Source organism: Benincasa hispida, chromosome 5 (genome assembly GCF_009727055.1).
Source record: "Benincasa hispida cultivar B227 chromosome 5, ASM972705v1, whole genome shotgun sequence".
NCBI lineage: Eukaryota > Viridiplantae > Streptophyta > Magnoliopsida > Cucurbitales > Cucurbitaceae > Benincasa > Benincasa hispida.
Window position 1 is genome coordinate 43,222,551 of NC_052353.1, and position 15,997 is coordinate 43,238,547.

Sequence of the window (15,997 nt, forward strand, 5' to 3'; positions counted from 1 at the left end):
TGATGCCCTAAAGTCTTATATTCTGTAGTTTGTAAATAGTTTGTACGAACGCTTGTGTTGTATAATATATGATATTTACTTCACATCTTGTATTTTGCTCAGTTGCATGTTTTATTTGCTTTACCACAAACCAATAAACTTAAAATCTCTAGTTATCTGTATGTAACTCAAGCATGTGTGTGTGACATACAAGTAGATCATGTCTTGAGTGATAACCAAAAAGGTCCGTAGTATATGGATATAGGAGGGAAATCTTATCCTAGTAACACTATGGATGCGGCTCGTTTTGTGGAATGGTCACAAGTGTTGTGATTTGTCACAGATGGTCTGATCCTGATCATTCGTGTTGGAGACATGCAAGCAGAGGCATCCTATACAAAGAGTTTGTATAAGACCTGACCACGAAGTGTTAACGTCTCGTTATATAACACCATTCATGACAGAGACTTCACTTCAATAGGATGACCATAGGTAACATGACCTCAATCTTAAGTGAGTTGGGAACTCCTACCATTGAGGGCAGTCCTTTGATCTGTATGGGTACAAGTGGACAGGTCGCCGATTCAAACCTACCATTTTGGGGATTCGTCTGATTTTAGAGCTGGGAACTCAGATATACAAGATGGAATTCACTCCTTCCTCAAGGCAGGGATAAGTAGATAGATAACTCCCTAAAGGGCTGCTTTCGAGGCTTGAATGTTGTGGCGCCGCACACCTTCTCTTCACTTGAGAGGTTTTCACACATAGTTGGACTATGTTGTATTGTTCATTAGAGGAATCAGTGGTACTTAAGGAGTGAGATGTAACTACAGGGGCAAAACAGTAATTTGGCTCGATTGTACTTATGAACATCCGTGAAGGGTCATCGTAATCATGATTGGTTATATCTAATGGGCACAGAAATATATTTGTGGTAAGAAGAGTTTAGCTGTTGGTCTTTAGTGGAATGTCTGACAGTTAACTGATGGTGGATCTCGTGGCTAAAGAATTTAGTTAGCTATTTACAGACCATTGGAGCTTCGAGCCACGGGTCCATTAGGTCATCGGGTAGCTTGGATAAAGTCAAGAATCAATGTTTGGGTTAATTTGAGATGTTCAAATTAACAAAATGAAGTTTAATTGTATATGATTGGACTAGTTAATTATATATGATATAATTGGCTAAATATATAAGATACATTATTTTGGAGGAAATTAGATATAAATATGATTTATATCAAGTAGAGGAGAAACTACTATAGTAGATATGTGATATCAAACTATAGGGTAAAAATATAATATGATTATATTTATTAATAATTTAATTGGTTAATTATATGATAATTAACCTAAAAACTCTCTCATACGTGCGTTAGTGGGAAAAACCGCGTCGGTTATTGTAACCGAAGAATAAAAATGAAAATTTGTTTCATTTTGCGAATTTCAGAAAAAGAACGAAAAGGTTTTGCATTGGCGTGAAAACATAAACGATCGCATAAGTCGAGAGCCTATACGATAGTCACTCAGCGCCTAAACGATCACATACCTCGCGCCTAAACGATCACACACTAGTTCCTAAACGATCGTATAGTGTGTCGTGTTTGATAAACGATCATATACCTTTTCCTAAACGATAAACATATAGCTGTGCGATAGCTTCCTATTCTTTCCCACTTGCTTATCGTCTACACGATCAGTTCTTCCTCCTACCTCTACCAAACTCACCAAAGACCACACTTTGGGTTCTCACGCCGAGAATACCAAGGGCTCTTTCTGGGGGTGTCGTCCCCGCTGTGTTCATTTGTTTTTGGTTGTTCGTGCTACTGCAACCGACGCATTTGCTGGGCGTTTGTTGATCGGGTAGAGGTCTTCTACTGCGTTGAGTTCCAAAGCTTGAAGAGCGTCTTCAACTAGTATGAGAACTCTTTCCCTTACTTTTAGTATTCAAGCATGGTGTTAATTACTGTATATTTGCATAATTGTATGTTTGAATGTATTTAGTGTATTTCGGTCACGGTGAAATTGGAGAGATCCGATGGCGTTCATGGATGCTCTTCGTTAAGAGATCCTTCAGAACACATAAGCCTACAGAAACGTCGACATGATGGAAATTTTAAATCATAGTCAAAATATGTAATTTCTCTATTTAAATTTCAGAGGATGAATTTATATATGCCTATCAATGATGATATGGTCTATCAACAATGATTCACATGTTGGTAACAGACCACCAATAATATGGTCTATCACTGATAGACCATGAGAATCTATCAACAATAGAAGTCTATCAGGCTATATTTGCAATTTTTTTAAAAAAAATGTTGCTATATATGCTAATATTTTAAGTATGATTGCTATATTTGCAAATGTCCCACATAAAACATGTTTATAAATTGATCGACTAACATATAGAATATGTTATTGAACAAGAAGTATGTGGTTCTAATTTCTCTATCTCTATTGTTTCAAAAAAAATGCATATTTGTAAATTAATTAAATCTAATATTTATTGGGTAAATACAACTAGTTTAAATATTATAAATATATTATAAAACGTATCTTAAATACATATTTTAAAGCATGAAATATAATTTTGTTTTCATTGAATATTGTCTACCAAATAGTCTCATTTTTATAACAAATTAGTAAAGTTAATCTTAGGGTGTATTTGGGAGTGATAATTGAAGTAGTGATTTTAGAAATAGAGATTTTATTATGTTTAGGTACAATTGATTTTATAAAATTGATTTTGAAACGATCAAATTTATGTTTGTATCCAAACTTTTTGGAGTGATTTTCAAATATTTAAAAGTGATTTTGAATTATTATATTTGGTTGTGAATTGAAAGTTACCTAATTACTCAAAATTGTATTTCTATTTGAGAAATTATTATTTAACTAAATAATTATAATAAATATCTATTTCTATTTATTTTATTGTTAAATTATTATATGCATGTTTGATATTTTGAGTAAGGTGAATTTCTATAATAGATATTGCAAGAAAATTCAAAACATATATAATTGTTTGTTTTATTAACAATTTAATAACAAACAATGTTTGTCATATTTTGTTTCACTATACAAAATAAAAAAAATGATTTCACAAATAATTAACCAACAATATTTTAACAAAAACTGAATTAGATAGCCATTTTGGTACCGACTCATGGTCAATCAGCTAATAAAATCACCTATCAACTAATTTCTCTAAAATCAATTTGAAATGATTTTAGATTTTTCTAAATTTAATTTTATCTCATGCCCAACATCATCATTTTAAGGAAAAGTATTTTGAATTTGTTGATACGACCTTTTTGTTCCAATATGGTAAATCTAAACATTTAGGCCCCATTTGGTAATCATTTTGTTTTTTTTTTTTTTTCTTTTTTACAATTAAGCCATAGACACTACTTCTCCTCCAAATTTCTTCCTCTTTGTTATCTACTTTCCATCAATGGTTTTAAAAACCAAACCAAATTTTGAGAACTAAAAAAATAATTTTAAAAAAGTTGTTTTTGTTTTTAGAATTTAGTTAAAAAGTCAATCATTATACTTAATAAAAATGCAAATCATCGTCAGAAATGTGGTTGAAGTAAACTTAATTTTAAAAAACAAAAACTAAAAGTCAAATGATGGTCAAACAGAGTCTTAAATATTTAATAAATGATTAAATTTATTCCTTTAGCTATTTGTGCAAAGAAAAGTATGGTTGTATTATAAATATTAGAAAATAGATACCCAAATGCTTAGTATCCTTAAAGGACCAATGTCATTCTTCTATCAAAGAAGTCTCAATCTCCAATTATCCCATGTGTCTAATGTCAAAGCACCCTTAATGCCACATCCAAATTGTCCATTGCATATAAATGGTGGCTTAATATGGACATTGTAGATATACATATTTTGGTGAGAAAAATCAAAGTGGAGAACTCCATAATTTTATATTTTCAAATCTTTATTATTTTTATATTTTATTATATTATATTTATTATAATTTCTCAATATCTGTGTTTACCTTGTACTTCGTTTTGCTCCTCAATTTTACAACAGGTTGATATTTTTAAAAAACACCTTTTTTCCCTTTTTATTTTTTTTTCCTTTGAAGAATGCATGAATTCAAGCATAGTTTTGTCATTTCTGTAATTGTACTTTGCAATTGTTGAACTAAATCTTCAACCTTTAAAATAACAATTTATAAATTTTAATAGTACAACTATAATAGCTATATAAGAGTTCTGCCAAACCGAACATAACTCAATTGACATCCGAATATGCTAGAAATCACAAAGTTTATAGTTAGAATCTGCGAACTCTAAATGTAGTAAAAAAAATCAAGTAACAGTTCATGCTATATGTTCTAACCAAAATTTATTTTGTTCATTTTATTGAATTTCCCTTCCACATATTATACCGTTGGAAAAATTTATGCATATTTATTATTCATTTAATACAGGGACTGAAGTTTCCTATTTACATATATATATACACAAACATTTTAAATATCGATGTGATAGAAGTGCCAAATAATGAAATTTTATAAAAATATCGATAAAAGTCGATGTGGATGAATTTTGCTCAAAAAAAAGAAAAAGAAAAAGAAAAAGAAAAAGAAAAAGAAAAAGAAAAAGAAAAAGAAAAAGAAAAAGAAAAAGAAAAACTTCAAACATATATCTAAATTAATAAATATATACTATATATTATATACCTTTTAAATGACGTAAAATATTTATTATAATATTGTAGGCGATGTTGAGGTAATTACATTTTGTTGTATTTAAAAAATATTTTATCTCTTCAAAAAAAAAAATTTATTGATATCTATACGATTATTTTAAAAAATAATGTTATTTAATATTTATTGACAGAAATAAGGTGGTTTGAAACTATTGACAAAAATAGGATTGGAAAATCGTGGACGGGGTCCACAATTTACCTTTTACTGTGAAATTCAAATTTTCAAAGGACTATAGTAAAATAAAAATTGAATCAAATTTTTAGCTGAAATTCAAATTTTTAAAGGTCTACAGTAAAATAAAATTTGAATCAAATTTCTAGTCACGAATTAATTCTAAATCTTTTTTTTTCCACATTTTCCCCCAACTTCTATTTCTTCTTTTATTATTATTATTATTATTTTTGCATTTTCATGTGAAATTCAAATTCTGAAAGGTCTTAAAATAAAAATTGAACAAATTTTTAGTCACAAATTAAGACTAAATCTATTTTTTCCCCATTTTTCCCCAACTTCCGTGCTTTTATTTTTTAGTGTTTTTTTTGTATTTTTGGAGAATTTTTTACTGTAAAATTCAAATTTTTAAAGATTTATGGTAAAATAAAAATTGAATCAAATTTCTAATCATGAATGAAGGCTAAATCTATTTTTTTCACATAGATTTGTTTTACCGTGAAATTCAAATAGATTTGTTCCCCTTTGTATATACTTAAATAAAAAAGTAATAAAAAAATAATAAAAGCAATAAAAAATAATAAAAATATGGAACTCGTGGACGTCCACGAGTTTGTTAGCCGATATCATGTACCGGGTACTGCTACTCTATTTTTGTCAATACTTTTTTCCTCCACCTTACTTTTGTAATTTCTTTCCTATATACTCTATTTTTGTTATTACTTTCAAAAAATACACTATTCTTGAACTTACCCCTATCTATACACATAGTATCAAGATAATGCAATAAGTAGCACTTTTAAAACTAATAATTATGTGTAAAGTACTATTTTTAAAGAATAAAATCTTTCAATAATAGACTTTTATGGCTGAGACTCTTATTAATGACCTATCACCGTTGAACATTGAGGGTTGAATGTAAATTTTGTTATATTTGCAAGTTCTTTTATATTGTATTATATCTGCTAATACTTTGGCCCAACTGTTATATTCACAACTATCCCTAGTATTAAATAGTTTACCACGTCGTTAACATATTTTTGTTGGTGAAATTTTGTGTATGATTTAAATTTGATCCTAATTTAATTTCCATAACTGGGTAAGGCTAAATCTCCCTAAAAAATCTCTATTATTTATACTTAGATGCAATAGCATGGGTTTTTTTTTTAAAAAATATAAAATAAAAATGAGGAGTTTGCAGGGCTGTTTCTACAATTGAAAAAAAAAAAAAAACAAAAGTTTAAAGTTGTAATGAAAGAAATTATTTCTTCAAGGATGTTCTGAGGGTGGGAATCCAAGATATTCTTGGAAGAACATTTAGATCACTTTGTTTATTTGACAATAATGTAACATGTCCCGACATCTTAAGACATACTCAGAACAACATCTTAAGATCGGTTTTAGATGTTCTTTTAGAAAATAGACTTTCGAGATCTTCCATGTTAAAAGTTTTCATTGTTATGTCGTTTCTTTTTTTTTTGTTATATATATATCTCTTCTTTATTTATATTTTATAATAAAAATAAATCAATATATTTGTTTAGTAATAAATAACTATATACAATTAATTAGATTTATTTCCATTTACATATAAATAAACTTTATTTTTAAAATGACATAATATATAATTCACAATATTTTCAATTGAAATTCAAAGTAATTATTTATTTATTTTACCTTTCTATTACTCATTATCCAATAAAAAAAACCATCATATAATATATCGTGTCTCAAGTTTTTTCTATTTGAAATTGTACAAACATAGTCAACTAAATACAACTACTATCATCATATAATTGTTTTCTTTTAAAATAATTTTTCAGTATTTTAAATAAAAAAAATTAATATTTAATGTCATATCTTTTATACAAAATTTAGAACAAGATAAACTATCTTGTTTTACAACAACAACAAAAAAAAAAAATGTTAACTTATTTTAAACCGAATTCATAACCATAACAACTAAATTATTAAAAACACTAAAACGATATATCAATTTAATATATAAATTATCTTAAAATAAAAGAATAGAAGAATACATTACGTCAAGACATTCTCATTCAAAAATTCTTAAAACAAGCATGACTATATAAATATTATCAAACATCCTTACAAATTGTTCTTCAAATAAACTTAGCTTGTTACAACAGTGTTAGGTTTGCTATAATAACTTTTTCAAGCAAAATGTTCTTTTGTAGGTCAAGCATCTTGTGTTTGGTTAAGAAGTTTTGATCTGGAAAATATATTTCCTTGTTTGGTGCAGATTTTTAGTGTCATTTTCATTTTTCGTCGTTCTCGGAAGTTTATTTTCTTTTAGAAACTTTTCTGAAAAGTATCTTGATATATGTGGAGTTGTGGGCTTGTATTTTAGGTCAAACAAGTATTAAGGTTATCGACGACAGTATTCTGGTGTGTAAAAATGATGTTTTTGTATTTACATGGCTGCACTCAATTTCGTGTATGATGAAATTCTTACTCTATAATTCGGATGTGAAGAGTTTGTTGTAGGCAACTATTTAAACCTTGCTTGTGTGAGTAAAAGGTGTTTTCAAGCAGAATATTGAAGTATTTTGTTGTATTTAAGGGAGACCTTAAGTTTTTTCTCATCTCTCTCATTCTCCTTGAATAGAAGTTAAGTAAGATTTTATTTAAGGGGAGTCTATGTGATTTCATTTGAAGGAATCTCAAACTTATGTTAATAGTATAACATTAGTGGAAGTGAACGAATCTTATACTCAGAGAAGTCTTAGTAAAAATTACGAGTTGGTTATTCATGAGTCAATGTTAGGCATGTCCAACAAATAACCATTGCGTTGTAATTGCTAAACTATTTCAATTAGTGAAGTTAAATTTCCACAGGGCAAAATACCCCTCAAATGTTGGTAATTTTGCACCGAACTAGGTTACCAACTCTCGTGTCTCATCTTCTTATTATTTCTTGTGCTACATGTTATTTGTTATGCTAAAACATTATGTTTGACATGTGTTAAGCAATTTGATATTCACCCATCTTTTTATAATTATCTAAATATACATCAGACACATATATTTCCGTACATCTACAAATTTTCAGGCATATGAAAATTTTATACCATTTTCTTGTGATGATCTCTTTTCAATCAAAAGGATAAAATCAAGATTTAATTGAATCAAAAGTCCAAAAATTTAAAATTGTAATGAAATAAAGGTATGTTTGAGAGTGATTTTAAGAGGGACAAAGTAACTTTTTTCGCTTGTCAAAATCACTAAATCAACCAAATCAAATCTACAAAACCTAAACCCTAACAAAATTATATCACATCAAAAGATAATTAACACATTTAAAACTGCATTTTTTATAGCAACATACCAACCTAAAGGAAAAAAAACATAGAAAAAGTTTGAAGCTTCATTTTTGTAAGTTGAATATGTTAAAAAACAATATGAAAATGATAATACATATAAAAAACGTAAATAACTATGTACAATATATGTAGATCACATACGCTGTATACATTAAAAATGTACCATTATTGAAAGATTAAAAGGAAACAAAATACACAATGTATAATGCAAGAGTACCATATGTTGAATACATTCAAAAAGATATGAAATTATTGTTTTTTTATTTTCCAAAGAAAAATGAGTGACACTATTGGTCGATAAATATAAAATTGCAAATAATATATCATATATAATACAAGGGCCCATCATGACTTTTTTACCAACTCTCAATCTCTCCATATCGAGTGTAATTTGTGAATTTATTCCTTCTTGTTTCCTCTATAACTTTTATTGATGTATCTTTAGATAAGACATATGAATCAATTGGTCAAACTTCAACTACTACACAAAAATATTCGTTAAAAATTAAATGTGAATCAATCAAATGCAATGCAATTAATATAATTGATGATTTAAGAATTAGATCATGAAAATCTTTTTAAAGAGTAATTTACTTTTCGGTATAATAATAAACACACGTAAAAAAAATCTTAGCAAATTTCAAATTCCATAAGACAACCAACATAAATTCTCAAATAAAAATCAAACTCATACCCAAACCGAAACAATAATTAAAATTACAACAATAATATAATATACATAATCCAAAAATTCCTAACCTCACGTAATTTTAAATTAAATAGATAGCCAAGTGAGATAATGTATTTAAAATTACTATAAAAAATAATATGATGGTTTAAATCCAGATTTTATTTTATTTTCATTATCTAAACATTTAATTTACAACTAGATTTATCATTTACAAACATTTAATTCTAATTATTTTAAAGTTCAATTACACTTTTAAATTTTAAAAACATAATTATATATTTAATTTTTTAAAAGAAAATTATAAAAATACGAAATAATCTTATAATAAGTCCATTATATAAAAGTTAACCCTATATCAATTAGCAGAGAAAAAAAAAACTTTTATCAATTTAGGTTGCAATTCCTTTTTACATGGTGATGAACCGTATATATTTATTTTTTTTCTTTAAAAAAAAAAACCTCATGAATCTTTTGCAATAAAGAAAAACTATCTGAAAATTGACAGTATCAATAGTTTATTTTCTCCTCAAATAATTTTTAAAACAATGAATAATCATATACTTAATTTCTTAACAATTTCAAGTAAATTGAAGAAATTAAAAAAAAACCAAATATTAACAAACAATTCACACCAATTCTTAACTAAAAATCAAATTCGTACTCTGTTTAAAATTTGAATCCCTTATCCTACATATTATCGAAAAATGACAAATATCGTCTATCTTATATATATATTTATATAAGAAAACTGCAAAGCATAATATTTCCTTATCAAAATTTAAGTTACAATTAGATCTATTTATAATTTTTTTACTTTAATTATTACTTAAATATTTTAAAGTTTAATTGTACATTTAAAATTTGATTCTCAAATATCATCTTAGGTCTAAAACGATAATTCTAAAACTAATTTTTGAAAAATAAAAATCTCTATATCAATTAAGCTCGCAATTCTTTTGTACATGATGATGAACAACATATAAAATATAAAACTTAATGTTTTTTTAAAAATCATGAAAAATATATGAAAACTGTTGGTATCAATAATTTATTTTCTATCAAATGATTCTTAAAATAATGAAAAATCATACATTGAATTTCTTAACAAAGTCAAGAGAATGATGAAATTGGAAGACACATTCAATAATTTTCTGTTTCAGTAAAATAACGAAGAAATGTAAAAGAAGCAAAAAAAAACAGACCATGAAATTAACACACATTCTCAAATAAAAACCAAACTCTCATATCCATAACAAAAATAGTCTGAACAACATAATAAAAAAAATTGAAATAAAAATCTTAAAATAGTCGAGGACATTCCCCGAACCAAAATCTGAATCCCCTACCCGTACATGTTGTTGACCCGACAAATATTGTCGATGATCCCCGTCTAAGAAAATAAAATAAAATTAAAAAAAGAAAAGAAACTGTAAAATATAATTTTTCTTCAACCAATCTTGAAGAGTTCATTGGAGGGTTGAAGTTGGTAACACAAAACAAGATAAGTGAGATAAAGAAGACGATTCTTGGCCCCGGTTCGATGAATATTTGTTTGAGCACAAAAATATTTGAGTTGTTTAAGCTTCAAACATCCAAGAAGTTTTCCCAAGAGCAAGAACCACCAATTGATTTTAGTATAATCTTCTTGAGATATGAGTGGCTCCACACATTTTTCTTTATTGCACAAATTGCAATTTGGCAAAATAGGGTTTGTCCAACGTTTTGGAGCTCTATCATGCATATTATCTTTTTCGTATTCGATAAATCTTGCTATTTCATTGAACTTTTGCATTAGGTCATATTCTATCTCATACTTTTGCTCGCATTTTTTGCATTTTACTCCCCCCTTGATTGTGATTATGTTGTTTGATTGAAGATACTTGAGTTCGTGGATTACTGCTTGTTGGTCTGTTGACCATGGATACGGTGGCTCGATTCTTGTCATGTCTGCTCTCGTTCTACGTCGTCTCGGTCTTGGTTGTGGTTCAATTATCTCCATTGGTTGTTGGGTGTGGTTTGAAATTTCATTGTTGTGTTGAGGGATCGCCTCGGATTCGTTTGGAGTTTTCGGTGTTGAAAGTGACATAGGTGTGAGTGGTAGTGGATATTTAAGTGACGGAGGAGAAGGATGAGATTCAAGTGGCGGAGGAGAAGGAAGTGATTTAAGTGGAGAAGGAGATGGCGGACGGAGAGAGAGTCCAATATTTGGTTGCCATTGGTAATTGCTTTGAATAGTACTTTTTTCAATATTCATTAGAAAGATTTAAAATTTGTCCAAATTACGCTGCAATTTTACAGAGAACTTTTAGTTACTTGGATGAATGAAAAATTTGTGACTGTAGGAGGTTTTAATAGAGATGAGGAAATTAAAAAAAAAAAAAAACCAAACAAACAGGAGAGATAAATCCTAAATCCGAATAAAATCTTTTTTGCAGAATCTTTGTTTTAAGTTTAAAACTAAAATTATGATAGCTATTGAAATTATATCTTTTTAATTCAAATAGTCTTTTTTAATAAATAAAAAATTAATTCAAGTGGTCTTAGGGACTCTAGTTTGACTTCCATATTTTAGTTTCATATTTATCTTTTTAAATTTTATCTTTCAATTTGTGATCAATTATCTTATTAAGTTATTAACAAAATTATTATCTATAATTATTTTTTTTAAAATAAAGAAGCATAGATACAGAAAAAAATAGGTCAGAACAATATATTTTAATTTAGCGAGATGAAATTTGGTTAGTTCGACTTTGATTGTATATACTAAGAAGCTAATTAAACTAAGACCATGTTTACTACTCTATAATCAAAATTATAGAAAAAAATAAAAATTAAAAATAAGCGTCCATACAATATTATTAACTAATTTTTTGGGAATGTACCTACTTTTTATATTACAATTGATTGATTACAAGAAAGTAAAGGTGAACTAAATGAAAACAATAATATATAAGCTGATTACATTAAAAACTTAACAATAATAATCTTTAAATGGCCAAGGATATTTTTTTACTGTGATTTGAATCTCTTATTCTAATGTTTTGAACCCTAACGTAACAACAAATCTAATAAATAAAATCATAAAAACTAAAAATGCAAAATCACTCGAAGTATCTATTGAAGGGTTGAAGTTACTTACACAAAGCAAGATAAGTGAGATAAACCAAACCATTCTTAGCCCCGTTCGATGAATATTAGTTTGAGCACAAAAATATTTGAGTTGTCTGAGCTTCCAAACATCCAAGAAATTGTCCCAAAAGCAAGAACAACCAATTCCTTTTATATAGTCTTCTTGAGATATCTGCGATCCTTCACGCTTCCCCTCTGGCTCAGGAGGTAGGCTCGGGGTTGGGTGTGACAATTGGGAATGTGCATAAATGGTACATTCAAGAAAAAATTCTTGTAATTAATGTGTTGGATCTAGAGTTCCCTAAGAAAAAGCATAAAGAGGTTGTGATACCAAATATTTACTCCTTTGTTGCACTTGCAAAATAAGAACACTCAATAGTTGAATAAATGGGAGAATTTTTTTTTTTAAAATATTGAAGAAGAGAAGCTTGGGTACCTAGATACGAACTACGAAGACGATAGAAAATTTTCAGCAGCATAACGATGCTACAACAACAAAACCAAAAATTTACCTTGAACCTGTTCAAAGAAACACACTCTTAATAATATTCCACAACCAATTGTTCTCAACAGAAGTATCAGAATTCCCAAAAAACGACTATTCAAGAACACATATATCAATAAGCAAATTTAGCTCACAATGTACTTCAAATCACAAAAGTTGTCACAAAAACAACAATGATTTACAAAAACTCTCCTTGTAGGTTTCTTCAGACATTCAAGCATAAACAACAATGATTTACAAAAACTCATAACTAATTACTCACTTGACTTCAAATCTCAAAAGTTGTCACATGGACATTCGATCTTATACCTCAAGATTCATGGTCAATGAAAAGAGAAACCGAAAACAAAGTTGAAAATATTACTCTATATGTGATTTCATGTACCTATAACCTAATTGTTGTTTGACTTAATTTTATATATAAGACAACTGAATAGCCGTAACTAGATTTTTTCTATATCAGTTGTAGTATTTAACCACTCTAGTTCTCAAGGTATGGTTATAAATTTTGAAATATTATCTCATTCTCTATGCATTTGTGACCTTATCGATGTGTTCTTCATTAACAGGACTATATAGAGTCGACTTTCTGATGCTGTCCTGAACAAACTCCTCGTCAATAATTGCCCACAAGCCCCATTTCAATGAAGCAAGTTCTTTTCCTTTTTTCACATTATGGTTTTCAATTCACCAGTTTCCTGATATATATAATTGATTCAGCATTTTGTTTTAGCCGCCCAATCTCCATCCGACTTGTTTTCTCATATGCAACTAATTGCTTCATCTAGTATGTATTCCAAAACCCCACAATTACGTTATATATCTTTTTTTATTGAACACAATTTTTTCTCATGTATTTTGGTTTTCTGTGTGTACTTATGATGTCTTATGTATGTTGAGTTGAAGAGAGTTGATATAAAAAAAATTGTTTGCATATATTTGTCTCCTAGTGCTTCTACTTTGGTAGTAAATGATAAACTGTATATAATCCATCAGATTGGAATACAATTAGATTTACAAACATTTAATTCTAATTATTTTAAAGTTCAATTATACTTTTAAATTTAGAAACATAATTATAAATTTAATTTTTTAAAATAAAATTATAAAAATATCAAATAACCTTAAAATAATTCCACTATATAAAAGTTCAACCCTATATCAATTAGGAGAGAAAAAAAAACCTTTTTCAATTAAGGCTGCAATTCCTTTCTACATGATGATGAATAGTATAAACTTAATTATTTTCCTTTGAAAAAATCTCATAAATCTTTTGCAATAATGAAAAACTATCTGAAAATTGACGGTATCAATAATTTACTTCCCAAATAATTTTTAAAATAATGAATAATCATATACCAAATTTCTTAACAATTTCAAGAGAATTGAAGAAATAAAAAATAAAAAAAAAAACAAAAATCTTAACAAATTTCATTTAACAAGACAATTAACACCAATTCTCAACTATTGTCCATCTCTTTCTAAGGCTGCAATTCCTTATATAGTGTTTTCCAATTAGTCTTTCAATTGTTCCTTCGTTATGTTCTCTCCACCATCCACCACAGATTTGATCCAAATCAAAAGCATGATATCCTGCAAGCAGAGAAAAATGGGCAAACAACATATAATAAGAACTTATAAAAACATATTAAAGAATGTTGCACATCAGGAAAATCTGTCATCTATTCTTCAATGTTGCACATCTTCACAAACTTAATATACAATTCCAACCTTTCAAAGTTTATATAAAATATATTGCTCACAACCCAAAATAAATACTAATTATTTTCCCTTTGCATTATGTTCATAGCCCACCCCAACTAATCCCAAAGTCCTTGAAGGGTATCTCCAAATGTCTCAAACTCTTTCCACTTTTGAACACTCTTGAGGTGCTTAAGATTATACCAAATCTAAGAAAGAACAAATTTTTTAAACATGGAATTTACAGCAATTGAGCTTTCTTACCTCAGGACACCTTCTACACATTCATCAATGAAAGTGAAAGATCTTGTTTGAAGACCATCTCCCCACATCTCAAACTTATCTACAGAAGTGAGGGCCTTTCTGCAGAATGTAGCATGAGCCTTTTCCCTTCTACCTATATGAATGAACTAATAGCATTAGATCTTACATTATGAATTTTCTAGAGATAACATAACCATTTCTTGCATTTGGATCTACCTTTCCATATTCCAAATGGACCATAAATGTTGTTGAACCTCCCAATTCGGCACTCATTACCGAAATCCTTAGTATAATGTTTGCACATCTCCTCTGTAGCAAGCTTCTCTAAACCATAAGCATCTTGGGGCTACGAGACAAACGTCAACACGGTTTTAATAAGCACATATCTAACAGTTGTTTTCTTTCTAAATCATTAACACAAAGTAAATATGAACCTCAGCAAGCCAAGCATCTAACTTTTTCAAGCTCACATTAGTTTCCAATTGCTTAAATTCAGGGTAGATGTAAACACTAGAAGCATAGAAAAACTTGCCCTCACATGATAGAAGATCAAATTATCTGTTGGGTACTTCCTTTCTCATTGGTAGGGACAAAACCAACAACAAAGGAGGGAATAATCTCAGATTAAAAAGATTTAGAATACAAGATATTCCCCTTTAAAAAATTTCTAGCTCATCCTGACCCCATCCCCCATCAATAAGGCATAACTCTAAAGCATAAAAACATTGAACAACCAACCTTGTACCATTAAAGATTCAAAGCATGCCTAAACACCATGAATCGAGAAAATTTTCCTTGAAAACTAGCTTCTTTAACTCCATTGATTCTTGCAGCTCCAAGCATATTGAAGCTGATCATGGTGTTATTATACATAATAATAGAGTGATTGGACTGGATGAAGCCCATACCACCCATATCAGCAGCCAAATTAAAGACATGGTCAACTTTCTCGGTCACTTTCATGCAAATATCCATAACTCTAAGATCAACAAGATGGAATTCATGGCAGAACATATCCTTTGTCATGTGTTCATTCTTCTTCCAGTTAGAAGCAATGATGTAATGCTCTTTGCTCTTCAAACGCCTAACAATGTGCAAAATCTTTACAACTTAATATGCAAAATATACACACAATCAGTACAAAGTCATAATGGCCAAAATCCAACACAGAACAAAAAAGAATTCCAAAGTTTATATCAGGATTAAATAAAATTGACCAATGGATCAAACAAGCAGAAACAAGCAAACAAGCTTTCAGAATCACAAAGTCACCACGAAACTATAAACATGTCACACCCATAAACTATACATCCGAGTGTCCAAGAAAGAAACCAAAACAAATAATATAGTCTCAAAACTTACAAATAACTAACATATCATATTTATCTTAACTACCTCATCATTGAAAGTAGCACAACTATAAATGTTACATTGTATAAACATGGGATAGGAACTCATACCATATCTTTTATCCA

General features: G+C 28.6%; 1 protein-coding gene across 1 annotated transcript; it reads right to left on the reverse strand.

The window, feature by feature from the left end:
* Nucleotides 1–14,518: 14,518 nt before the first annotated feature.
* On the reverse strand, nt 14,519–15,611 carry LOC120078609 (GDP-mannose 3,5-epimerase 1-like). The gene is made up of 4 exons (XM_039032895.1): nt 15,330–15,611; nt 14,957–15,049; nt 14,739–14,868; nt 14,519–14,655 (listed from the first exon to the last, which is right to left on the reverse strand). Exons 1-4 carry the CDS (start codon nt 15,546–15,548, stop codon nt 14,519–14,521), a joined length of 579 nt encoding a protein of 192 aa, XP_038888823.1. The 5' UTR covers nt 15,549–15,611.
* Between the last annotated feature and the right edge of the window lie 386 nt (nt 15,612–15,997).

What these genes read in the sequence shown, in the direction of transcription:
- LOC120078609 (XM_039032895.1), bottom strand. Translation starts at nt 15,548, where the DNA reads ATGACAAAGGATATGTTCTGCCATGAATTCCATCTTGTTGATCTTAGA. An exon ending in TAGATGCTTGGCTTGCTGAG is followed by an intron (nt 14,869 to 14,956) that starts GTTCATATTTAC and finishes TTTGTCTCGTAG; the next exon opens with CCCCAAGATGCTTATGGTTT. An exon ending in TCCATTTGGAATATGGAAAG is followed by an intron (nt 14,656 to 14,738) that starts GTAGATCCAAAT and finishes TCATTCATATAG; the next exon opens with GTAGAAGGGAAAAGGCTCAT.